This window comes from Brassica napus, chromosome A7, assembly GCF_020379485.1.
Source record: "Brassica napus cultivar Da-Ae chromosome A7, Da-Ae, whole genome shotgun sequence".
In the NCBI taxonomy this organism is placed as follows: Eukaryota; Viridiplantae; Streptophyta; class Magnoliopsida; order Brassicales; family Brassicaceae; genus Brassica; species Brassica napus.
The window spans coordinates 2,136,675-2,160,341 of NC_063440.1; the positions used below are offsets into that span (position 1 = coordinate 2,136,675).

General features: G+C 32.4%; 4 protein-coding genes and 1 pseudogene across 6 annotated transcripts; 4 read left to right on the forward strand and 1 right to left on the reverse strand.

Annotated features, from left to right (window-relative positions):
• Positions 1-687: 687 nt before the first annotated feature.
• LOC106455012 (WEB family protein At2g17940) lies at positions 688-1,794 on the reverse strand. 2 transcript variants are annotated; one of them, XM_048737273.1, is made up of 2 exons: positions 1,384-1,794; positions 688-1,277 (listed from the first exon to the last, which is right to left on the reverse strand). In XM_048737273.1, the coding sequence occupies exons 1-2, from the start codon at positions 1,573-1,575 to the stop codon at positions 798-800; spliced, it is 672 nt and encodes a 223-aa protein (XP_048593230.1). In that variant the 5' UTR covers positions 1,576-1,794; the 3' UTR covers positions 688-797. The 2 variants fall into 2 exon arrangements, with proteins under 2 accessions (XP_048593230.1, XP_013752530.2); XM_013897076.3 differs by having other exon boundaries at positions 1,393-1,764.
• Positions 1,795-3,974: 2,180 nt separating this feature from the next.
• On the forward strand, positions 3,975-7,491 carry LOC106451669 (histone-lysine N-methyltransferase ASHR1). 2 transcript variants are annotated; one of them, XM_013893623.3, is made up of 14 exons: positions 3,975-4,176; positions 4,251-4,396; positions 4,465-4,599; positions 4,674-4,728; positions 4,827-4,945; positions 5,148-5,236; positions 5,316-5,397; positions 5,467-5,571; positions 5,644-5,734; positions 5,818-5,952; positions 6,030-6,136; positions 6,246-6,315; positions 6,628-6,691; positions 7,134-7,491. In XM_013893623.3, exons 1-14 carry the CDS (start codon positions 4,077-4,079, stop codon positions 7,300-7,302), a joined length of 1,467 nt encoding a protein of 488 aa, XP_013749077.1. In that variant the 5' UTR covers positions 3,975-4,076; the 3' UTR covers positions 7,303-7,491. The 2 variants fall into 2 exon arrangements, with proteins under 2 accessions (XP_013749077.1, XP_013749078.1); XM_013893624.3 differs by having other exon boundaries at positions 5,818-5,937.
• A 118-nt stretch (positions 7,492-7,609) lies between these two features.
• LOC106455014 (calcium-dependent protein kinase 16-like) lies at positions 7,610-11,973 on the forward strand. The gene is made up of 12 exons (XM_013897077.3): positions 7,610-8,554; positions 8,637-8,767; positions 8,960-9,001; positions 9,088-9,199; positions 9,282-9,360; positions 9,470-9,639; positions 9,724-9,850; positions 9,927-10,042; positions 10,129-10,236; positions 10,319-10,381; positions 10,681-10,854; positions 10,944-11,973. The coding sequence occupies exons 1-12, from the start codon at positions 8,117-8,119 to the stop codon at positions 11,106-11,108; spliced, it is 1,725 nt and encodes a 574-aa protein (XP_013752531.1). The 5' UTR covers positions 7,610-8,116; the 3' UTR covers positions 11,109-11,973.
• Positions 11,974-12,136: 163 nt separating this feature from the next.
• On the forward strand, positions 12,137-13,356 carry LOC106451670 (cold shock domain-containing protein 3). Its single transcript, XM_013893626.3, has one exon. It carries the CDS (start codon positions 12,255-12,257, stop codon positions 13,119-13,121), a length of 867 nt encoding a protein of 288 aa, XP_013749080.1. The 5' UTR covers positions 12,137-12,254; the 3' UTR covers positions 13,122-13,356.
• A 3,206-nt stretch (positions 13,357-16,562) lies between these two features.
• Positions 16,563-19,088, forward strand: LOC106455015 (annotated as a pseudogene).
• The last annotated feature ends 4,579 nt before the right edge of the window (positions 19,089-23,667 follow it).

Sequence of the window (23,667 nt, forward strand, 5' to 3'; positions counted from 1 at the left end):
ATTAAATAATAAAAATTAATCTTGATCAAATATACAAAAAAAAAAAATTGGTATTAGTGGTCAAACTCGAGGAAAATCCGAAGTAGGATATGCCCAAGAAGGTTAATCGACAAATCGAAAGAAGAGGGAACTAAACAGTAAACACCAATTTGAGGAGAGTGGATCAATTTGAGATGATAGCCAAAACTGCGATATTTGAGAAGCTCAACCTAAACTTTTTCACCGAGAACTTGCTATATTCTATTCCAAGATGGTGGAGTCAATTAGGAGAAACATGATTTAAATGTTGGCAATGGAATGCAGACAATTTCCACAATGAAAAATAAACTTAATTCATACACTAAAAACAATAACTTGAATCATAGATCCCAACTCAAAATATGATCCACTGTAATCAAATATTGTTTCTTGCCCTTTTGAACTAAAGTGTCTAGCCTAACTAATTATTGTTATTCTGGAGCGTCTATGTCTATCGCGAAAATCTCAGTCAAATTCAAATAACCAAGACAGGATCATATTCATATATGACATGGGCCATCTACCTAGTCTATATAATATACACATTCTAATGTTGACGAGAAAAATGTGTATAAACGTTCAATCTAATAAAATAAGTAGTAAAGAATCAATGATTGATCGGCACAAGATGAACTAATACTTATACCATAAAAGTTTTATTCATTTAAGTTTCAAAAAAAAAAAATGTATTCATCAAAATCTTAAAGCGAGATTGATACACATCAGTTCATCATCAAATTTAACTATATCATATAACAGTATGCATTATTGGAGACTGATCAGTCTCTTCCACGGGTTGTTCTAAACCATCCTTTGAACATAGCGAACCCCCTCTTTGGTTTCATCTTCTTCACCGAAGAAACCCTTTCCAAAACCTTCTCTTTCTCCTTCATCTCCTCCTCAACGCTTGACATCACACGTGTAAGCAGAGGAGAGCTCGCGAACGTGACCAGTCTCCTCTTTTCAAACTCCTCCATCGTTACAATCTCTTCTTCAACATCTTTGGACGTCCTCGTTTGATGATGTTCCACGAACTTGAGTTCCTCGATCTCTGGATTCTCTAGGAGACTTGACCTTATCATGTTGAGTCGTTGAATTTCTTTCCTCTCATGTTCGAGTTCTTGTGTTAGGGTTTGAATCCGGTTGGAGAGGATGGTGTTTTGTTGTAGGATTCTTGTAAGAGTATGTTTCGTCTGCTCGAGCTCGAGTTTTAGCGATCGTAATCTTGGTTGAGGACAAGGCGTTGACTTTGTTGGAATCTGTAACCATTAAAATATATGTTGTAATGTAAAAATTAAAAATATATTCCCAAAATAGAAATTTCTTAAAGCAGTAATCTTCGTGATTATATGAACATGAACATACATGAGTTACCTCTCTAAACCTAGTTGCATAGACCTCTCCGGCTAAAACTTTCTCTCCGAACAAAGCCACAGCTTCTTTCACGGATCCAAACGGTGGTCTAGTGTCTATCTCCGCACGACCACCTAAGACGGTTCTACAACCATTTTCTCTCTCCATAATTACACGAGAATGACACACAATTAGTGAAAACATTGCTTTTAATTTTGGGTTTATATAGTAATGTAGATAGGGTGTTAGATTCTTGGCGTTCACTACACTTGAATTTAGGTTAATGGGAAATGATGTGATTTTTATTTGGTTAGGTCTAATAGTCGTTAGCTAAATGCGACAGTCTTGATAACAACACCTCTCCTCTCGTTCCTAACCAATAATTAAAAATGTATTGGGCTTTTTGCCCAAAATAAAAAAGGTATTGGGGTTTAAAAATAAACTGGGTTTAGTTTTAGGCCCATTGAACAAAAATGGTAAATATTAAATTGGTCGGAACAAACACGTCGGCGATTTCATGAAATGTGTCGGATTGTTCGTACTCACTTTTCAGAGGAGTCACACTGAACATGAGAAATTGAAGAATCATCATCTTTCAATTATATTTATTTATTTGATTAATATCAATAAATTAACAGTCTTCAATCACCCAACAATGTATATTATATGTCATTTTAATTTTAATAAATTTAAAAACTCAAAAACTAGATTCATCGCATATTTGCCCTCATTAAAGGATCAATAGATAACTTTTAAAATACTTAACTATTTATAAATTTTATTTTTAGTTAAAATTATTTTAGTTTTGTATTTGGTAAGAAAACATTTACAATTAATTTTGATGAAATAAAATAAATATGAAATTTATTAAATTATTAAGTTGATATGAAAAGATTATATTTGCAATTCTGATATTTTTAAATTTCATTATTTTTATATACACTTTACGGTATGTAGCTAAAAATTATTATTCTATTTTAAAATTTTTGCTAAAAATCTTTCTCAATTATCAACGTCCTAAGAATTGGTTTAGACAGTGTTTTGTCGTTTCAGATTTTTCTCATTTTCTGTTTTTAAGATGTCTCTTTTTTTTTCTATTGATTAGTTATGTATTTTTCTATTGATTAGTTATGTATTCTATATATATCGGCCGACAACCACCGTCATAGAAGGATTTCATAGCCACTATCGGTCGGGCTTTACTTCTTTTCTATGTATTTTTCTATTGCATGTTTTTTGACTCTCATTTCTGACTTTTTAGTTAGACTTTTAGATATTGAACTTCATATCTCTTTGTTGGTGGTTAGGATTTGTCAGTGGAGGTTTGTTTCAGCAGCTCGACGATCGTGGATTACCTTTCTCTAGTGTGGTTTCCTATCCTAGAGTATCATTCGGTTTTGTTTAGGTCCTTGCATCTTCGCTTCGTTAACCCTTCAATTTTGCCGTTGACTTCTCCTCTCAGATCTAGTCGGTTGTCCGTTGTTAATTTTTGTGTGAACGCTATATGGTTAGATGGTGTGATGTTCCTTGCTTACGCTTACAACGAGATAGTTTTTGATTTGTTCCTCTATCGGCTTTTGTGAAAATAATTATCCGATTCGTTTTCAAGAATATGAACCTTAGTTTTTAGGACATCTCCAACTCAACACCATTTTTTCCTCTAAAATAGAGTAAAAGTAAGTATAGAGTAAAAAATACTTCAACTCTACTATATTTTTCACTTTATAATGGGATTTACTCTATGAATGGAGTAATCTATTTTTTTTTGTTTATTACTCTATTATGGAATGTGAAATAAAGTAGGGTTAAAGCATTTTTATTTCATACTTACTTTTATTTTATTTTGGAGAAAAAATAGAGTTTTACAGTGGAAAAGTTCGTATCCATCTTGACGTCGGAGATTGATAAATAAAAGTTATGTCCTTCTCTCTAGGCTTTTGTGCGTTTGGCTCGTTGATATGTTTTCCCGAGCAATATATGGAGGTGCGTTTGCTCTCTAAGACCATCTCCAATGCTACACTATAATTTTTTATATATTTCACTCTAAAATAGAGTAACTTTATTATAGAGTTGGATTTGATCCAATGATTCACTCTATAATAGAGTTACTCTATAATAGAGTGAAATATAGAGTATTTTTGTTTTTTCACTCTATATTTAGAGTAAAAAAATAAAAATAAAAAAAAAATATGAAAATTAATATATTTAAAATATTTGTAATAATATCAAATACATTTATAAAATAAAAAAATATCTGCACGGACGTGCGGGTTAAAATCTGGTTTAGTTTGAAAAAGGTGTTTTGCGGTCTATTGATAAATTAAATCGATTATATGAAAATAAAAATTATGTTATATTTTTCAAAATAAATATAATAATGAAACAGAAGCAAATTTTGTTTTTTTTTGAAAAAAATTCTCTTCAGAAATAATACCCTAAACCTTTATGTTAGTTGGGTTTGCGGTTTGCCCTAGTTGTTAGTTAGTTTGGTCTTTCTGTTTGGGCCTTTATCTTTTATCTTCTTGTACTCTGTTGGCCTTTTGGCTTTTAATAAAACGAGATGACAAAAAAAAAAAAAAAATCTAAACCAAATAAACGTTCCTGGGCCGAAAAGATCCATTATGAAACCGTTGAAGCTAAACCGACCCTAATTGATTTTCAAACTGACCGTTGTTCTTCTACTAGAGCTTACCAGAGAGAAGGCAATGGCGAATCTGCAGAGCTTTCTTCGCGATCGCTGCTTAACCGTTTTGAATCTCCCAGACAAAGGCCGCTCTCTATTCACCTCCAGAGACTTTCGTCCAGGTTCATCTCTCTTAGGGTTTCGTACCAAAACTGCTTTTCTTTCGGCGGCTGAGGTTTTATGTGTTTTTGTTCAGGAGAAGTGATTCTGAGGCAAGAGCCGTATGTTTCTGTTCCGAACAACAACTCGTCGGAATCAAGATGTGACGGATGTTTCAAGACCGATGGCTTGAAGAAATGTTCTGGCTGTCAAGTGGTTTGGTACTGTGGGAGCTCGTGCCAGGTCGACAAGTTCGATTGATGATTGATTCGTTATTGTAAACTGTTTGTTTACTTTTTGATTATTTGCAGAAGTCAGAGTGGAAGTTGCATCGCCACGAATGCAAAGCTCTCTGTAGGCTTCAGAAGGAGAAGCGCATGTTAGTGACTCCTACAATACGTCTGATGGTGAAGCTTTACATCAAGAGGAACTTGCAAAACGAAAAGGTTTATCATTTGATGATGCATTCACCTTTTACTTCTTTAATTGACTTTGTTGTGATTCTTCATACATGTTCCAGGTCATACCGATCACGACAACAGATGATTACAGTTTGGTGGAGGCTTTGGTGTCCCGTATCCTCTCTATTTTGGGGTTTAGTTTTGTGGAATTGATGATCTTTGCTTATTCTATCTTTTTTTTTTTTGTCTTCTTTAACTGTTTTTTTTGGTAGATATGTCTGAGCTTGATGAGAAGCAGCTGATGTTGTATGCGCAAATGGCTAATCTTGTGAACTTGATACTTCAGTTTCCTGGTATTGATCTCAAAGAGATTGCCGAGAACTTTTCAAAGGTTCGTCTTCAGTGCCTGTTGTCTCTTCTTCTCTTGTTAGATTAACACAAACTGAATTATCTTGCTGCAAGCTGCGGTTGATAGTTGTCTGTTCTGGATTATAAAGATAGATTTTGCATCTGAAAACTCGTTAGATACTACTATTGAAGGTCAAAATAGATTGGTCACTTTGTTTGATCTGTTACATTTATACTGAACGCAGTTCTCGTGCAATGCTCATAGCATTTGTGATAGCGAATTGAGACCTGAGGGGATAGGATTGTTTCCCTTGGTTTCCATCATTAATCACAGGTAAAATTTGCTTCATTATTCTGTTTTCTTTGTGTTTTTAAAATCAGTTTTTCTCCTGCCTAACCCTTCTCCTCTGTAGCTGCTCTCCCAATGCGGTACTTGTGTTCGAAGAAAAGATGGCGGTTGTTCGAGCTATGGACAACATATCGGAGGACTCAGAGGTAGGTCTTTCGTATATGCTACTTGCACACTGACATGATATACCTGTTAGATCATTTGTCTTTGATCAGGTAACTATCAGCTATATTGAAACCGCTGGAAGCACTCTAACTCGGCAGAAGTCTCTGAAAGAACAATACCTCTTCCACTGTCAGTGCGCCCGATGCAGTAACATTGTAAGTAGTCACTAACTCTTCCACTTATCAACGAATGGACTTTGCATTTGACCAACATTTGTCGTTCCTTAGGGAAAACCTCATGATATTGAAGAAAGTGCCATATTGGAAGGCTATCGGTGTGCCAATGAGAAGTGTAATGGTTTCTTACTCCGTGATCCTGGTATGTAATGACTTCTCTACATAGTTTATGTTTCCAAGAACATTATTGATCGCTCGTACCTCCTTTTTGTTTGGCTTTTGCAGATGATAAAGGCTTTGTTTGCCAGAATTGCATGCTTCTTAGGAGCAAGGAAGAGGTCAAAAAGTTGGCTGGTGATGTGAAAACAGTTTCAGCGAAGGCTCTTGCATCTCCTTCGGCAGAAAGTATCTGTTGCCTATGTTGCTTCCTCAATGCCTTCGTGGTTACATTAGATTTGTGTTGCAAGTTGTCTGAGAGAATCTTTGACAATTTTCAGATAAACATGACACTATTGCGCTATATAAGACCATGGAGAAATTACAAGAGAAGCTTTACCATTCTTTCTCGATCACTTTAATGAGAACTCGTGAAAAGCTTCTTAAGGTACGTTTCTTTTGATAAGAAGGTTTTGGACTCTTGGAAGCTGTACAGAATATTAAAAGGACGATACAAATGTGGTGTCTCAAACTTACTATTACGCATTCTTTTGCAGATGCTGATGGAAGTAGAAAGCTGGAGAGAAGCTTTAGATTACTGCAAACTTATAGTCCCTGTTTACCAAAGTATGTCTGCTTCATCTGGAATATTACTTTTCTCCTTGACGCAGCAAGTTTGATTAATATTTTAGCTTTTTGGACACCTTAGAAACCGATAAGCAGACTTCTAGTAGTGTAGGATTTATATTTCGAACCAAACTTAGATGCTCTTTCGTTTATGGAACTAATGGCTACTAATTAACTATATTTAACAGAAACAACTATGTAGATTAACTAGCTGTTAGGGAAGTCGGCAGAGAATGATATAATCAGTAAAATCAGTCAAATGATGTTGGTGGTTATAGGTAACTTGTGCTTACTTTGTTCATATAATTGCAGGAGTATATCCAGCAACCCATCCTTTGATTGGACTGCAGTTCTATACCCAGGGAAAACTCGAATGGTATGAAAGCTTCTTTAATCCTTTTATCTCATTTACTGTATTAACTGGATTATATTTGGAGCTTCAAAGAACTGATTAATACTCTTTATCATGACATTTTAATGCTCCCATCCCATTGAAATCCGTAGGACCAAATAAGCGTTTCTGAACATTATCAAAGAAGCCATTCCACTACATGCTTTCAAGCTGCTTTATTTACTAATAGTGTTTTAAGACTCTTTTTAACCGTGACTAGTATGGGTTATAGTGGTAGGAGGAACTTGGTTATAAAGCCTTCATAATTTGATACCCTTCAGTTTGAATGCTCAGGGGGATAAAAACTCTGGTTCATGATGTGCATGCAGGCACTGACCAAACCATATTAGATTTCTACATATTTATCTGAATACGAATGCAATAAATTGGCAACAGTTGATGAACAGCATAATTGTTATGTTTGTAGGTTACTGGGGCAAACGGAAGAGGCGGTGAGTTCACTGATTAAGGCATATGACATTCTGAGGATCAGCCACGGAACAAGTACACCTTTCATGAAAGAGCTCTCAGCAAAGTTGGATGAAGCTCGTGCAGAGGCTTCTTATAAGTTGCTTGCATTGAAAGATGGCAACTAGCAAGTTCTTGAACTTACTCTTCTCCTCATGAATCACTTTCTTTACTCTCGGCAATTATTAAATTGTCTAGAGAAATTCTTGAGCTGAAAAAGAAAAACTGATTTTGTATTTGATCAGAACCGGTTCTATGCTATGGTGATTGTATGAAAAAGTGGAAGATGATAATCAGGACCGGATCTTTCTGGGACACACAGTTCAGTGAATTGGTATTTGTCCCCAATTTTTTTTTTTTTGAAGTTATATAGACAAGATATGGCCCCTCAATCATAAAAGAAAATTACTAAAATTCTTAATAAATATTTGGTCTCCAACTTTCAGATCCGTTGCTTAGATCATCAAAGATTTATTTACTTTAACATAAGACAGACAAAACAGTCTTTTAAAAGGTCGATTTCAAGCTGTTTGTGATAATGAACCGGTTTGATTACCCTTTTGTATCATAAAGGTTACATTAACCAGACCAACCAGAATGTGTCAAACCAAAACCGGTGATAACTAAATGACCGGACAAATGATTGTATTCCTAAAAAAGTTTAGGTTCGATGATTACATTTATTTTAAGACTAGTTCGTTTATTTAACATTTTAACTACTAGTTTTCACAAAAAAATAACATTATTTAATGGGAAACTAATTTAATTCTTGTTTTAGACAAACTGATTCCAACACGATTTGAACTTATGACATTCCCTTCTCTCTTTCATTATGTCTGGCAATGCTGTTTCAATGGCGACTTCATTTTCTATTCATTAACGCCACACAAAACATCTTCGGACAAAACATCCTTCCTCGCGTAGGATCCAGAAACCGAAACCATGGGTCTCTGTTTCTCCTCCGCCAAAGTCTCCGGCCGCCAACACCGCAGCCCCCGGAGTCCCAACCCACCACATCATCCCCTCACCGTCGCTAAACCCAAACCGCCGCAAACGCCATGTTCATTCCTAGCCGTTACGATCCAAAAAGACCACAAGGCCCAACCGCGACGTAACGCCGCAACAACGACGAATAAGAAAACGCCGCCGCAGACGCAAACCCGACAGACGCCAACGCACGGGAAGGCGAGAGAGAAGGCGAAGAGACACGGAGAAAAGATCCCGTACGGTAAGCGCGTGGATTTCGGGTACGCTAAAGATTTCGATAACCGTTACACCATCGGGAAGTTGCTCGGACATGGCCAGTTCGGTTATACATACGTGGCTACCGATAAAAAGACAGGAGATCGTGTCGCTGTGAAGAAAATCGATAAAGCCAAGGTAACGTTATTATTAGTAAAAAAAATGGATTTTTTATTTGCGTTTCTTGAGCTTAACGCTAGGGTTTTGATTTGGTGGGCAGATGACACTGCCGATAGCTGTGGAAGATGTTAGGAGAGAGGTGAAGATACTTCAAGCTTTAACTGGTCATGAAAACGTGGTTCGGTTTTACAATGCCTTCGAGGACAAGAACTCTGTTTATATAGCCATGGAGTAAGTAAAAAGACCCTTTTATACCATGTGTTTCAGTTATCATCTTCTTTCTTGCACCACAAGATAAATCATTAAGTTTTTTTGTGTTACAATTTAGAACCATTTTGGCCATTCTACTTGGATCAACAAAGTCACAAAGGAGACTCTTCTCTAGTGCTAATTAGTTTACTCATTGTATATATTGTTCTTTAGGTTATGCGAGGGTGGTGAATTGCTGGATCGGATATTAGCCAAGTAAGGCCTTACCCTGACTGATACATTTTAGTTTAGTTTATTGATGAACGGTCGAGTCTTAATGCTTTTTGTTACTATTTTTTCAGGAAAGATAGTCATTATACCGAGAGAGACGCGGCCGTGGTAGTGAGACAGATGCTAAAAGTTGCAGCTGAATGTCATTTACGTGGTTTGGTTCATAGAGATATGAAACCAGAGGTTAGTATAATAGTTTCTTCAACATCACGTTTCTAAATATGTAGTTTTTTTTATTCACTACTTTTTATTTTAAACCAATCAGAATTTTCTGTTCAAATCAACTGAAGAAGATTCGGCTCTAAAAGCTACAGATTTCGGTTTATCAGACTTCATAAAACCAGGTTAGTTTCAAAGTTTTCTTTTTGTAAATTTAGTTTCAAAGTTCGTCTTCATGTATTACTTTTTTTGTTTAACCTTTATATAGCAATAATCTTTGATACAATGTTGTAGGCAAGAAGTTTCATGATATAGTAGGGAGCGCGTATTACGTAGCGCCTGAAGTATTGAAACGAAGGTCAGGACCCGAATCAGATGTGTGGAGTATTGGTGTTATCAGTTACATTCTTCTCTGTGGGAGACGACCTTTCTGGGATAAGACTGAAGATGGTATCTTCAAAGAGGTTTGTGTAGTTACCCTCAGGCAAAATAATGATAAATCTTTTCTTTTTCTAAATCTTGAATTGAAGATGTTTTGGTACGTTTAGGTATTGAAGAACAAACCTGACTTCAGAAGAAAACCATGGCCAACCATTAGCAACAGCGCCAAAGATTTCGTTAAGAAGTTGTTAGTAAAAGACCCAAGAGCTAGATTAACAGCTGCGCAGGCACTATGTAAGCACATTTTTCTATCATTTTATTCTCATTTTCTTATCTTATTCTGAATATTTTGGTTTGATTGTGGTTGAAGCACATCCATGGGTTAGAGAAGGAGGAGATGCAACTGAGATTCCCATAGACATATCTGTTCTTAGCAATATGCGTCAGTTTGTTAAATTTAGCCGCCTCAAGCAATTCGCATTAAGAGTATGTAACAAGAGATAATTTGTATATCATTTGAATTTTCGATGCTGTGTTTTTTATATAACATGAATTATTTCTTTTGGTTCTAGGCTCTTGCAACGACGCTTGATGAAGAGGAGTTGGCTGATCTTAGAGACCAGTTTGGTGCGATGGATGCTGATAAGAATGGAGCCATTAGCCTTGACGAGATGCGGCAGGTAAAAATGAACACAGATCTATATAAACTTCTCATGCAATACATCATATACTATACTTGACATTAGTTCATGTTTCTTTTAGGCTCTTGCGAAAGATCATCCTTGGAAGCTTAAAGATGCACGAGTCGCTGAGATTCTTCAAGCGGTATGCATGTAAATTTAAGTTAGTTAATTATTAGAGACAAAATTTCTAGCATTCGAAGTTGGAAGGAATCTTTAAATAATATATAAGAGAGATGAGTTAATCCAATTCTCACCAATTGATTTAAGGTTGGAAGTCAATCTAACTTAATATGATATCAGAGTCCGATCAATCCACTTCGATCTGGCCCAAAACTGGCCCATCAATCCTTGCTCGGACAGAAATAAAGAGAATACTATACAGATATTTTATTATGAGGTTCTAATATTAAGCTAGGAGTTGTGTTTGATGCTTGCATGCAGATTGATAGCAACACAGATGGATTTGTGGATTTCGAAGAGTTTGTTGCTGCTGCGTTACACGTAAACCAACTAGAGGAGCATGATTCTGAGAAATGGCAACAGAGATCAAGAGCAGCATTTGAGAAATTCGATATAGACGGAGATGGATTTATAACAGCAGAAGAACTTCGAATGGTTTGAATTTCACTTACTTTATGCTTCTTATTTGTATAATTTTAGCATCACATTATTTATAGGGTTTTCTTATTTTGTTTGCTTTGCAGCATACTGGCTTGAAAGGGTCCATTGAGCCACTACTTGAAGAAGCAGACATTGATCATGATGGTAAAATCAGTCTCCATGAGTTTCGTAGACTTTTGAAAACTGCGAGTATCAAATCAAGAAATGTTAGAAACCCTCCTGGTTATCTTATTTCTCGGAAAACCTGAAAGAAGTTTTCAGTATTGGAGAGGATATACAAAATCAAGATCAAGAAAGTTCTTGAATCTTTTTATCTCTTGTGCAGAAACAAGATGGGGATTGCATGTTTTCATGTGTTGTTGTCACATATTTTCATAAATTTTATAACCACTAACAAAAAGAATGGATAATCATATAACCAATGAGCGCAAAGTAAAGGTGAAATTATTTTTGTGTGAATAAACACCTTATGAATTATGATCTACTAGAGTGTGAAAATACAAGCTTGTGTATCAGTCTATATCGCATCACCCATGTTAAAGCTGAAGTACACATGCATAGTTAGAGTTGAAATACAAATGCATTTGAAACGCGTAGAATTTGGTTTTCGATTGACTTATCCTATTTTCTAAACAAACATGTGTATACAAGGATGAATGTGGCAAAAAAAACTCTAAACCTTGGCCTTTTAGGATTAGGAAAACATTATTATCACAATAGCAAAATATTTACTTATTCCATACTAGTAGATATGCTCTCAGTATTCTCATTCAAGTTAGATCATGAAAATTTTATATTTGGGTAATAACTTATGAAATGGAGCATGTCCAAGTTTTTACTCAAGCTGTCCGCAATTTGTAAATCTGTACGAATGTGTTGAGTAACAACAAGCCCATTTACACATGTCCTAGTCCAACTGGAAAGGATCATTGACCATTGTATCAGAGGTTCGCAGTTCGAATGACCGTTGGGACGCAAGATATTGTTGTTACGGTCTAAAATCAGGTCAAATGTCGTGAGGAGAAGCCAATATGATCAAAATCTTTATTGGACTCAGATGGTCCGATCATTTTAAGGTATCACCGGTTTTGGTTTGATACATTATGGTCGGTCTCGTTGATGTAAATCTTTATGATATAAAAGGGTTAATCAAATAGAACCGGTTCATTATCTATCAGAAACAGCATGAAATAGATAATGACAGGCCGAATAGATAAGTTAAACAAGATCAGGCCTGATTTAAACGGCACGTGATAACAACTGCCGATAGGGAAGGAAGCTGACGTGGCAATTAATGGTCAAATCGAAATCTAGCAATTGGATATCATTTAGGGTTGGTTCTCTTTCCTCTCCGCACGAACGAACGGTTACGAGTTTCTCCTTCTTCTCTCTGTATGGCGCAAGACGATCAATCGGCGGCGAGATCTACCGGAACAGTTAACTGGTTCAGCGATGCCAAAGGCTACGGTTTCATCGCTCCCGACGATGGCGGAGACGAGCTTTTCGTTCACCAGTCCTCGATCGTCTCCGACGGTTTCCGAACCTTGACTGTTGATGAGCCGGTTGAGTACGCGATCGCGGTTGGAAACGACGGCAAGACCAAGGCCGTCGATGTCACTGCTCCCGGCGGCGGATCTCTCAACAAGAAGGAAATGAGCTCCCGCGGAAACGGCGGTAGTTGTTTCAGTTGCGGCGAGGTTGGCCATATGGCGAAGGATTGCGCCGGTGGGAAAAGATACGGAGGCGGAGGGCGTAGATCCGGTGGCGAAGGCTCTTGCTACGTGTGCGGTAATGTAGGACATTTCGCTAGGGATTGTAGGCAGAACGCCGGTGGAAACAGCGGCGGCGGCGGCGGAGGCGAGTGTTACAATTGCGGAGTGGTTGGTCACATGGCGAAGGATTGTCGCGGTGGGAACAGATACGGTGGCCGTGGATCTGGCGGTGAGGGATGCTACACGTGTGGCGATGTGGGGCATTTCGCTAGGGATTGCAGGGCAAACGGCGGTGGAAACGTCGGAGGTGGTGGTGGCGGTGGAAACACTTGCTATACCTGTGGCGGAGTTGGCCACATGGCTAGGGTTTGCACAAGCAGGAGACCGTCCGGTACTGGTACTGGTGGGGGTGGTCCTTGCTACGAGTGTGGAGGCATTGGTCACTTGGCACGTGACTGTGATCGTAGAGGAAGCGGAAGAAGTGGTGGCACGTGTTTCACATGCGGGGAGGAAGGTCACTTTGCAAGGGACTGCTCTTCGCTTGCTTAACAAAGAAAAAAAGAAAAGTAATGTTGATAAACTTTTTTTGTTTTCTATTCAAATGGTGACTATGAATGTGATAGCTAGAGTTGTTTCTGTTGATGTTTTGGAATATGTTTATTGGGAGTTAGTTTATCATCTCTATATTGCTCCTCCTATATGACAGGTTCTTGCATACCTATTGACCATTACCCATAAGTGTGTGAACCTTGAATGATATGTGTGATTGCTTAAGTTGAAGTTTCTTTGTCCTTCTTTACAATTGGTGTGATGTAATGTGATAGTCACTCCCGTATGCAAAGATTGAAACGTGCTATTAGCTTGTTATTCTTATCCACCATCTGACTAGAGATCAGTCCCGATGCTTTATCGATTCCTTCTTTTTTCGTTTGAGAGCTTGTTCTTGGGAAGTTCTGACATGGTTTTGCTTCAAAAAGGTTGCCATATTCCCATTGAATTGATGTTTCCATACTCTTCGATGAAATGAATATTAGCTAAAGTACAATCTAGCCGGTGAAAGGGATTAGTAAAAGCTATTTTTGATATCCACAAGCGAGAATCTATTTGATCAGAGAAGAGACATGGTGATATTTAGTTGCGTATCCCGTTTCTTGGTTTCTCTTTCAGTGATCTTTCATGTTTAAAGAATCATTTTAAACTCGTGACGTATACCCAGTCCCTCAGACTAACGTTAGAAAATGCTGGGTTGTCGAAAAGGAAAAGAGCTCTCTAACGATTTGATAATTACTCAGCCGACTGAACTCAGCCATGCAATTTGTGTAAAACCGAATACCGTACGTTATACAAAACATTCAGGTTGCAAATTGCAATGTAAGACACTTGTAACATATAAAGAACCAACCGAGTTGATATCTCTTTCACATAGCTTTAGTTTTAATTAGGCCTGGACAAAAGTACCAGAATCAAAGATCCGAATCCGAACCAAAATATCCTACCGGAACCGAACCGAAACCTTCAAATATCCGAATGGTTTTTTTTTTATATTTCTATATCCAAAATAACCGAACCAGGACCGAACGGATACTCGAATATATAATGTTATTAATTATATATATACATACAGCATTACTAAATATATATTTACAATTTAAAAACCTATTAAAAGTATATGAAAGTATTTGAAAAAACAAATATTATAAAGTATCCGAACTACCCAAAAGTATCCAAATAATTTTATCTGAAATATCCATAATAATCTGAGATATCCAAGACTTGCATCATAAATCATCTTAATTATTTGATATTTTACTCAAAATACCTGATATTTAACCAGAGTTGCCCGAACTACCAGAAATATGGAACCAAAAAAAATCCAGTAAAAATATGGTTCTCATATGGTTCCAGATCGAACCGAACGCGAAACTACCCAAACCGAATCTAAACCTAAAAATTGGTCAAATAGTAAATGGATCCTCTAGCCCCTACTATCTAATACCCGAAATACCCTAACCGACACCCTCGAAATGCCAAGGTCTTGTTTTAAGGTTGCTGTGCTATTAGTCTATTAGTAAACAGTATGTCTACCTCGGTTGCCTAGTTCGAATTCTGGTAGCTACATTTTTATATCCTTTAGACATTATTTAAAAAAATGATTTTTTGAATTCTGCTTATGTGTCATCTCTACATGCAATTTCATTAAAAAAAACAATTATAACATGGTTTAGGCTAATTGTGACACGGACAATCACATTTAATGTTGATTTATATTTTTGGTAAACTTTCTAAAATATAGTAATAACTCATATATATCATCATTAAAGTAAATATATTTAAATATAACAATAAATAATATAATGACAAAAATATAACAACATTTTACAAATTTCAAAATATTATTTAATTCTATTTTTTATAATTATACAATTTTTATTATTATAAATTTCTTCAAAATTGTATGCAATTTTTATTACTCATATTATGCATTTTTATCCTTTTCATATCTACAGATTTTAGAAATACTATTTAGTTTTACTTTTTCATAATTACAAATTTTATGTAAATTGATTTTATATACATGATTATTATTTTTCTACAAAAGTAATAATAAAATTTGATAAAATTAATTTAAAGTATAAAATTATGGGAATACTACTTATACAAATTAATTTATGCTACTTACAAGTTGATTCTGAGAATTTCCATCATTAGCATAAATTTTACATATTTATACACATTCATTTATGCTACTTACAAGTTAAATTTCTATCAAATTATACATGATTTTGTTTAAAATCATTTTTTATTTAATATATTTTATCCAAAAAAGTAGATAAAAACTATTTAAAACTACAATTTTAAATATATACATATATTTTAGCAGATACAAGTTTAAAATAAAAAGTGTTTTTTATGACAAAAAGTGTTTATTTTATCTTAATTTTATGTATACTTAAATAAAAATTTATATTAAAATATTGGTAAGAAAATAATAAAATATAAAATATTAAAAAAATTTATCATTAAATATAATTTAAATTTAAAGTTTTATTATTGCATATGATGCATGAAAACACCTAAGAGAAAAATATAATGAAAAAAAAATTCAATTGATGAAATGAATAAATAGAAACATCTTATATATTAAAACATAAGTCACAATCTTGATTCATGTGTGATTTTTTAAAAAAATGGATATAATGAACCTATTTCTAGAAAGTCATTTTACATTTAATCTCTAATCTTATCATTTAAATTTTGGACCTAACAAAAACTTTTATTGGGCTATCAATAATTAGTTTTAAACAATAGATGATCCATTAGATTTATAGATAGTATAAATTAAATAGATATAATTTAATGTTGTAATATTATACCTCCTACGTTAAATATCTAAATATTTGTCGATGTTAACTTTTAAAATTATAAAGATTTTTTTAATTAACAAAAACCATATTGTCTAACAATGATTAATTTTTACTAGCCATTACTCCATTTTGGAGTTGAAAATAGAGTGGGGTTGGAGAAGATTTTACTCCATAATGATGTTTGGAGTTGAAAATGGAGTAGGGTTGGAGATGCCCTTAAACCAATGAAACAAATTTTAGACTATATAGTTTATTTTAAAAATTAAACAAAAACTAAATATTTAATTATTTACTCGATAATATAAATCTATGGAGTGAAAAGTTTATTTTTTAAAAAACTTTTTAAATTTGTGAAATGTTACAATATCTTTGAATATGACAATAAAACAATATTTTACTAAACTATATATATATATATATAGTTACGATTTTAATAATAAAATAATAATCCAAATATATATATATATATATAGAAGAAGATACAAATACATGTAAAAGTTTAAAACAATCTATTCAATGAAAAAATATACCGTAAACTTATTATGTTTTATAAATTAATAGACACATATATATTTTAATATATTCAAATTTAAAATTAAAAACAAAATATTTTTATAAAAATAAATGAAAATAAAAATATGCGCGGTTACGCGGATCGAGATCTAGTATGGATTAGTATTCAATTTGTTCCTTATCGAAAATGAAGAAGGAAAATTTTCTTCATAATTTGTTTCATTCATAAAGAAATGAAAGGAATAGAGTGGAACTCATGCGTTTGTAATTTTAATTCAGCATGAATGGCATAAAATTTGAGGAACTAAATTTTTACCGTTATTTTTTTTTAAGTGTGGTCATCAATTGAAACCCTAGTTTTCCAATAAATGGTTAAGTTAACGGGCCAAAAATGTTTTAGTTTGGAGCCCAGTCAAAGTCACGGCCGACTCTAACACATCTCTTATATACTAAAGTACAAGTCACTCAACCAGTTATATTTTGACACATAATTAATCTTTTTCTTTTCAAAAAAAATTAATAAAAACAATAGAAAAAATTAATACAGTTTATTATCCACATAAAACAAAAGAGAAAGCAAAATTGTTCTAACTGTCTCAAGCATTACATCACGATCTCAACTCCCTACATTACATCAGTTTAAATGACCACTATAATCACTCTGATAACAAATTTGCTTACAAAATTATTCCAAAAAGTTTAACTTCTTCCACAAAGTAACCAATGCTTTCATATTTCCTATAATTTGACTTTCTTATCTTACAGAAAGTTTTTTTTTTTTGTAACTGTTCTTAAAGAAAGTTTTTGAAGTTGCAGAAACAATATCGGATGGATGTTGTGTACAAAATGATTTTGGAAAAGAAGAAAAGAAAGTTAAAAAGGCTTTAGGAAATTCACTGTTTGTCAGTGGTGTAGATGAGTTCCTGTAGTAGTTAAATGAGTAAGTGATCTCAGCATTTAATTGTCTTGCGTATACAATTTTGAATTCATTTTGGTTTTTTTTTTTTTGATGTGCAGAGAAGTCGTTTTGTTACAACGTCTTCACGTGACAAGTTTATTCCTTGAACCAAAGCTCCTCGACTGAAACTTAGCTCTATTCTCTATGTTTCAGATTGTAGTGAAGAAGAGTGAGATGATGAGAAGAAGAGACTTCAAAATTACAAGGAGATTGTCTGCATAAAACAAGTTATGTTCTGGGATGATGGTTGAAGAAGAATGGAAGAGAAGGGAGACTCCAAGATACAAGAGACTTTCACTGCTCATATTTTGATTAATAGGTCAGATGCATAATCTCTTAGCCATCTTTTAACCATTCAAAAAATGTATATTCTTGAGTATATTTTGAATTTGGTTAAAAATAAAGTAAATAAAATATAAAGATTATTAGTTAAATATGTTCGTATGTTAAATTATTAGTATACTATATCATATTTTGATCATATCTATATTATGCAATATTTCTTTCACTATATTTTACTAATAGATAAACTAATATATCATGCTATCATCAATTTTTTTTCTTCTAATTAAAAACTAAATTTCTTCTAATTTACTTTGATGTAAAATAAAAATTAAATTGTGTAACAACACAGTTAAGTTGAACTAAAAAGAGAGTTTTGCTATTAATTATGAAAAAAGAAAAATAACATTTTAATTTTATTAAACACAATGAAGAGTACCCCGTGCGTAGCACGGGTTGAACATACTAGTATGTATATGAAACTTAAGCACCACAACAACTCTCACCGATTCAATTGATCTCTGCTCTCAAAGATGGGATACATTAAAGTCTCTTCCTTTCTCTTTGTGATCTTCTTTCTCATTAATGGCGGTTACTCCACCACTTTCACAGTCGTTAACCAATGCAACTACACTGTTTGGCCGGGACTTCTCTCTGGCGCCGGAACTGCTCCCTTGTCCACTACGGCACTACCGGTTTCTCCTTAAACTCATCCGAGTCACGGGTCATCTCCATACCCGCCTCCTGGTCCGGCCGCATATGGGGTCGCACGCTCTGCAGTCAAAACCCCACCACCGGTAAATTTACTTGCGTCACAGGCGACTGCGGCTCATCCAAAATCGAATGCTCAGGCGCCGGCGGCAAACCTCCGGCTACAATAGCAGAGTTCACACTCAACGGCGCCAGTAATCTTGATTTCTTCGACATCAGCCTCGTCGACGGTTACAACATCCCGGTGACGATCGTTCCTTACGGTGGAGCAGCCGGAGTTGGTAAATGCATGGCCGCGGGTTGTGCGGCGGATCTCAACGTAGTTTGTCCACCTCAGCTGAAACTAACGATGGAAGACACGGCTGGAGTGGCTGTGGCGTGCAAGAGCGCTTGCGAAGCGTTTGGAACGCCGGAGTTTTGCTGTAGCGGCGCGTTTGGAACGCCGGACACGTGTAAGGCGAGTGAGTACGCTGGTTTCTTCAAAAAAGCTTGCCCGACGGCTTATAGCTACGCTTATGACGATGGGACAAGCACCTTTACTTGCTCCGGCGCTGATTACGTCATCACTTTCTGTCCTTGACGTTATATATTCTGTTCTGTTTTGTTTCCCTTTTTGCTAGGATTTAGCATCTTTATTGCCAAAAGTTATTAAAACAAATATCTAAATAATATACCATATTATCTTTCTTTCTTTTTTTGTCACAATATACCGTATTATCTAAATATATTATTTTCCATTCCAAATAATACACGTGACTAGGTAATAACCCGCGCCTTGCGCGGAATGTGATTATTAGTTTCGTTATTTTTAATAAATAGACACTAAATCTGTTTAATCTGGATATTAGTTCGGTTTTAAGTTTTTTTTTGATTTTTAATCTTCTAAAATATAACTATTATTTTAAATTTATACTCCCTCCTTTTCATACTAAGTGTCGTTTTGGGTCTATGCACACGGATTAAGGAAACAATTAATTTTGTATATTTCCTATATAAAAACATAATTACCACTATATCTAACCATATTTCAACCAATAGAAAAATAAATTACTCAATAAAACTAATAAATTTTGAACTGAAAATCGAAAATGACACTTATTTTGTAACGAAAAAATTTCTCTCCAACGACACTTATTCAGAAACGGAGGGAGTATTCATTTTAGTTTATTCGGTTAAAATGTTTGATTTTTTGGTTTTTTTTTCCGGTAAAAACCAAAAATTAATATTATTTGTTTATTTTCATGTTATGAATTTTAGATAGTTGTCATGTCGAACCAATAGTTAATATTATAGTTTCAAACATATAATATTTAAAGAAAAAGAAAAGAAAATTATTATAGACAAATCATTTTACTACAATTTGGTCGGTAGTGAAAGAAGCAATAAGAAAAAATATTTCAACTTTAAAAAAAATAGATATTTCAGTTGTTGTATGAGTATGTAAGAAGTATATAAAAATAGTTGACAAATATATATAAAGATATTGTTAATTAATATGAAATGACATTTTTGTTCAAAATAATACATGAAAGATAAAATTTAAATTAATTTGAAATAAAAAAGGCTTTGACATTAGTCATTTTTCATATAAAGAAAATAAAGTTGTATCCGTAAATAGGGGTGGGGCCAGATCGAATATATGAGTACTTGGAAGCATTCGTGTCGATTCGATCTTTAGCCACCTTGATATTTGGTGACTCGGATATCCGAAATGTTTTAGAATTTTAAAGAATATCCGATTTGATCCGTAAATAAAATAAAATTTTAAAATAATTGAAAATTTTAATAATAACATTTTATTACAAAAATAAAATATTATTTAACTTTCTAAATTTTAGTACCTAATATATTAAATTTAATTCATAACATATATATATATATAATTCTTTACATATATGTATATATATTCATATAGCAGATCAAATTAGATATATGTTCCTAAAATTATTGGTATTTATGATTTGCTTTTTGTTTGGACATTGTATTTTAGTATTTGATTTGTTTCGTAGAGTTGCGGATATCCAAATTATTTGGTTCAAATCAAAATGGATAATGAATAGAATCAAAATTTATGAATATTTTGCTCAACTTTATCCGTAAATAATAAAAGTAATATATATATATATAGTTTGGCTTTTGATTCGTTATCTATTTTTATTCGAACCGAAAAATCTAGAGTTTTATTGGAACCATGTATGTGAGTTTTATATTAAAAACGCAAAATACATTGTGTGAACACATTTATGAATATAGTGTGAACGCGTTAGCATATTTATTATCAAATCGTTGTGAGGCTGCCACGTGTCTGTTATAGTGTGAATGCATTTATTACAATGCTTCTCTTTTAATATATAAGGGATTTGATGGTATTTCATGGAGTTATCCATAAGTTCTAAATTTTTCTTATTCTATATTTTGCTTTAAAAACTATTTAATGTTTAGATATTTTATGAAAATTTTATTATATAAAATCTTGACTCTTTAAAATTGTTAATTAAGATGATTGCAATGTGTGTCAATAAAAGAATATTGGATTGTGATATGTGTTTATAAAAACATGTCATTATTTGAAAATAACCTTTTCTAAAATTCTAAATAAAATAAAATTTTAAATATATATTTTTCCTTTTCTAAATCCTACCCAAAAAAGATTTGCTTTTTCTTATTTATTTTTAAATCCTGACCAAAAATAAATCTAAAAGCTTATTTATTAGTAATTTTTATTTTCAAGAATTTAATGATAAATATGATACTAAAAATTATTTAATTAAAAAATGTAAAAATATTAGTTATATTGAAAAAATGAATTTTAAAAATGAAACCTTTTAAAATAGTTAACATTAACTGGAAATAATTATCTGAGAGTAATTTTATTTTTCTAAATCAAAGATAAAAGATAATTGTAAACAATTATGTAATATTAATTTTCTTTTTCTGAAATTCTAAAAAAAACAGTAAAAAAATATTTGATAGTAGTTTTCCTTTTAAAAAAAACTACACCAAATTACTATTGAATAATTTTTTAAACTTTTCTGTTTGTTAGGATTTAAAAAAAAAACTAAACAATATTAGTAGTTGACCAAACCCGGAAAATACCATAACTTGGAAAACTACTTGAAATCCAAAATGGAAAAATTAAATTACTTGAAATACTTGAAATACTATAACTTGGATACCACTTTTTAATATTACCTTCAAGTTAAAATACCATAACTTTTAAATTTAAGATTTAGTGATTATTAATTAGGATTTAGTATTTAACAGCGAGGTTGGGTTTATAAAATTTACAAATGATATATATGATATAGAATGTCGTATATTTAAAATTAAATTAGAAGAACTTCTTAATTACCTCCAAGATTGCATCTTCTTCAGCTTTATTAAAACATATAATAAAATAATTTATATCTTTATTTTTAAATTTGTCACCACACAACTATAGTTTTTTTTCACAGTACTACAGTGTTTTTTCCACAAAACTGTTATTAAGAATTTATGTTTTCTTATAAACAGTTATTCACACAGTCAAGAGTTAGAAATCTGGTCTTCAAAATGCACATAAGTTTTTGTGGGAATCTGGTCTTCAACATGCACATAAGTTTTTGTGGCTATAATATGAATGTATTGATGGTTTTATTATCATTAGTTACATGAGAAAAATAATGATCCAAAATGCTTTATATAAGATGAACAATTAAAAATTCATAGATAACGCAAATCAAAATAGATGATAACAATGCATATTTTTTTTTATAAGACCCTACAATGACACAATACAACATCACTATATGACAAGAAAACATTAGAATATATTTAAACTAGAAGAATAACATATAGTAAGTTAATATGAACATCCCTATATATTAATAGAGAAACATTTAAAAAGTTATAATATGTAGTTTGTACTAATTAAAAAAATGTCATGTTGAGTTGTCACTTAATTGGAATACTAATTTGCTTACGTGGCAGCTTGAGAATCAACTGAGAATTTTGTTAGTCCAAAATTAAATTTATAGGAAATGTTATATTATATAGTATGTCCATTATGGACATTCATTAATCAAATTGAAATTATTATATATTTTTTCCTTAAATAAAACTTAAGAAATTACCTAATGTGATTAAAATATATATTGCAATTAATAATTTTAAATAATAAAGATTTTCTAACAATCTGTTTACTTTCTATCATTTTTGTTTAGTTATTTATTATTAAAATAAATTACACAATTATATTAATCATATAATAAAAATTTAGATTTTTTTATATATCTTGTATTTTCAAAAATAAATTACACAATTATATTAATAATATAATAAAAATTTAGATTTTTTTATATCTTGTATTTTGAATTTTTCAAAACGAGTGTAAATTACTAAATTTGTTAAAAGTCTCACATAAACTTTGTGATCAAGGTTTAAATTTTTTTCAATAATAAAGTAATGATTATAAAATCATATGAATAAATAATTTAACTTTAATATGTGTTTATGTTAATATTATATATATATATATATATATATTTCATATTGTTTAAATTAAACTATACATCATATAAAATACATATTTATATTTTGATATCTACGTTGAACAAATATTGAAAAGTTAATATTTTAATTTTGAAATGTTTATTATTCTTTTTAAATGATTATAAATTATTGAAACCACTTAATATTTCACATTAAAAAAATCGTTGGTGTAAAATTTTGTTACACAAATATGCAAATAATCATGAAATCATAGGAATAGAGACCTCATTTAATAAATATCCATATTAAAACTATATTGTATATCTATGGTAATATCATTTAAATTTAATTATATATCATGTACAATAGATAAGATTGATTGTTTTGATTTATTTACCCTAAAATGATTGCGAATAAACACGAGCGGTCGTTTGATTTATATGTACAAGCCAATTTATTACATATTAGTAACTGATTTTTTAGTTATTTAATATATAATTATTATTTGTTTTAATTCATAATATGCAGAAAATATAAAATAAGTAATAAATATAAAATATTTATTCTGCACAAGGCGCATATAATTTTAAATCTTAAATATTTTCTAAATCTTAGGTCAAAACAAAATAACGAAATGAGAATAAATTCAAAAGTCAATATTTTTATCGAGAAATAACCAAAATGAAAAAAATGACACAAAAATGAGCAAAATATTGAAGATTGATAGGATTGACACGTGAACGTAAACTTCTCATAACCATAACTAACTTTTAAATTGCTAAATCATGATATAAAA

What these genes read in the sequence shown, in the direction of transcription:
- LOC106455012 (XM_048737273.1), bottom strand. Translation starts at nt 1,575, where the DNA reads ATGTTTTCACTAATTGTGTGTCATTCTCGTGTAATTATGGAGAGAGAA. An exon ending in GGTTTAGAGAGGTAACTCAT is followed by an intron (nt 1,278 to 1,383) that starts GTATGTTCATGT and finishes TAATGGTTACAG; the next exon opens with ATTCCAACAAAGTCAACGCC.
- LOC106455014 (XM_013897077.3), top strand. Translation starts at nt 8,117, where the DNA reads ATGGGTCTCTGTTTCTCCTCCGCCAAAGTCTCCGGCCGCCAACACCGC. An exon ending in CTGGATCGGATATTAGCCAA is followed by an intron (nt 9,002 to 9,087) that starts GTAAGGCCTTAC and finishes CTATTTTTTCAG; the next exon opens with GAAAGATAGTCATTATACCG. An exon ending in CAGCAGAAGAACTTCGAATG is followed by an intron (nt 10,855 to 10,943) that starts GTTTGAATTTCA and finishes TTTGCTTTGCAG; the next exon opens with CATACTGGCTTGAAAGGGTC.
- LOC106451669 (XM_013893623.3), top strand. Translation starts at nt 4,077, where the DNA reads ATGGCGAATCTGCAGAGCTTTCTTCGCGATCGCTGCTTAACCGTTTTG. An exon ending in TTGCCGAGAACTTTTCAAAG is followed by an intron (nt 4,946 to 5,147) that starts GTTCGTCTTCAG and finishes TACTGAACGCAG; the next exon opens with TTCTCGTGCAATGCTCATAG. An exon ending in GTTTCCATCATTAATCACAG is followed by an intron (nt 5,237 to 5,315) that starts GTAAAATTTGCT and finishes TCTCCTCTGTAG; the next exon opens with CTGCTCTCCCAATGCGGTAC.
- LOC106451670 (XM_013893626.3), top strand. Translation starts at nt 12,255, where the DNA reads ATGGCGCAAGACGATCAATCGGCGGCGAGATCTACCGGAACAGTTAAC.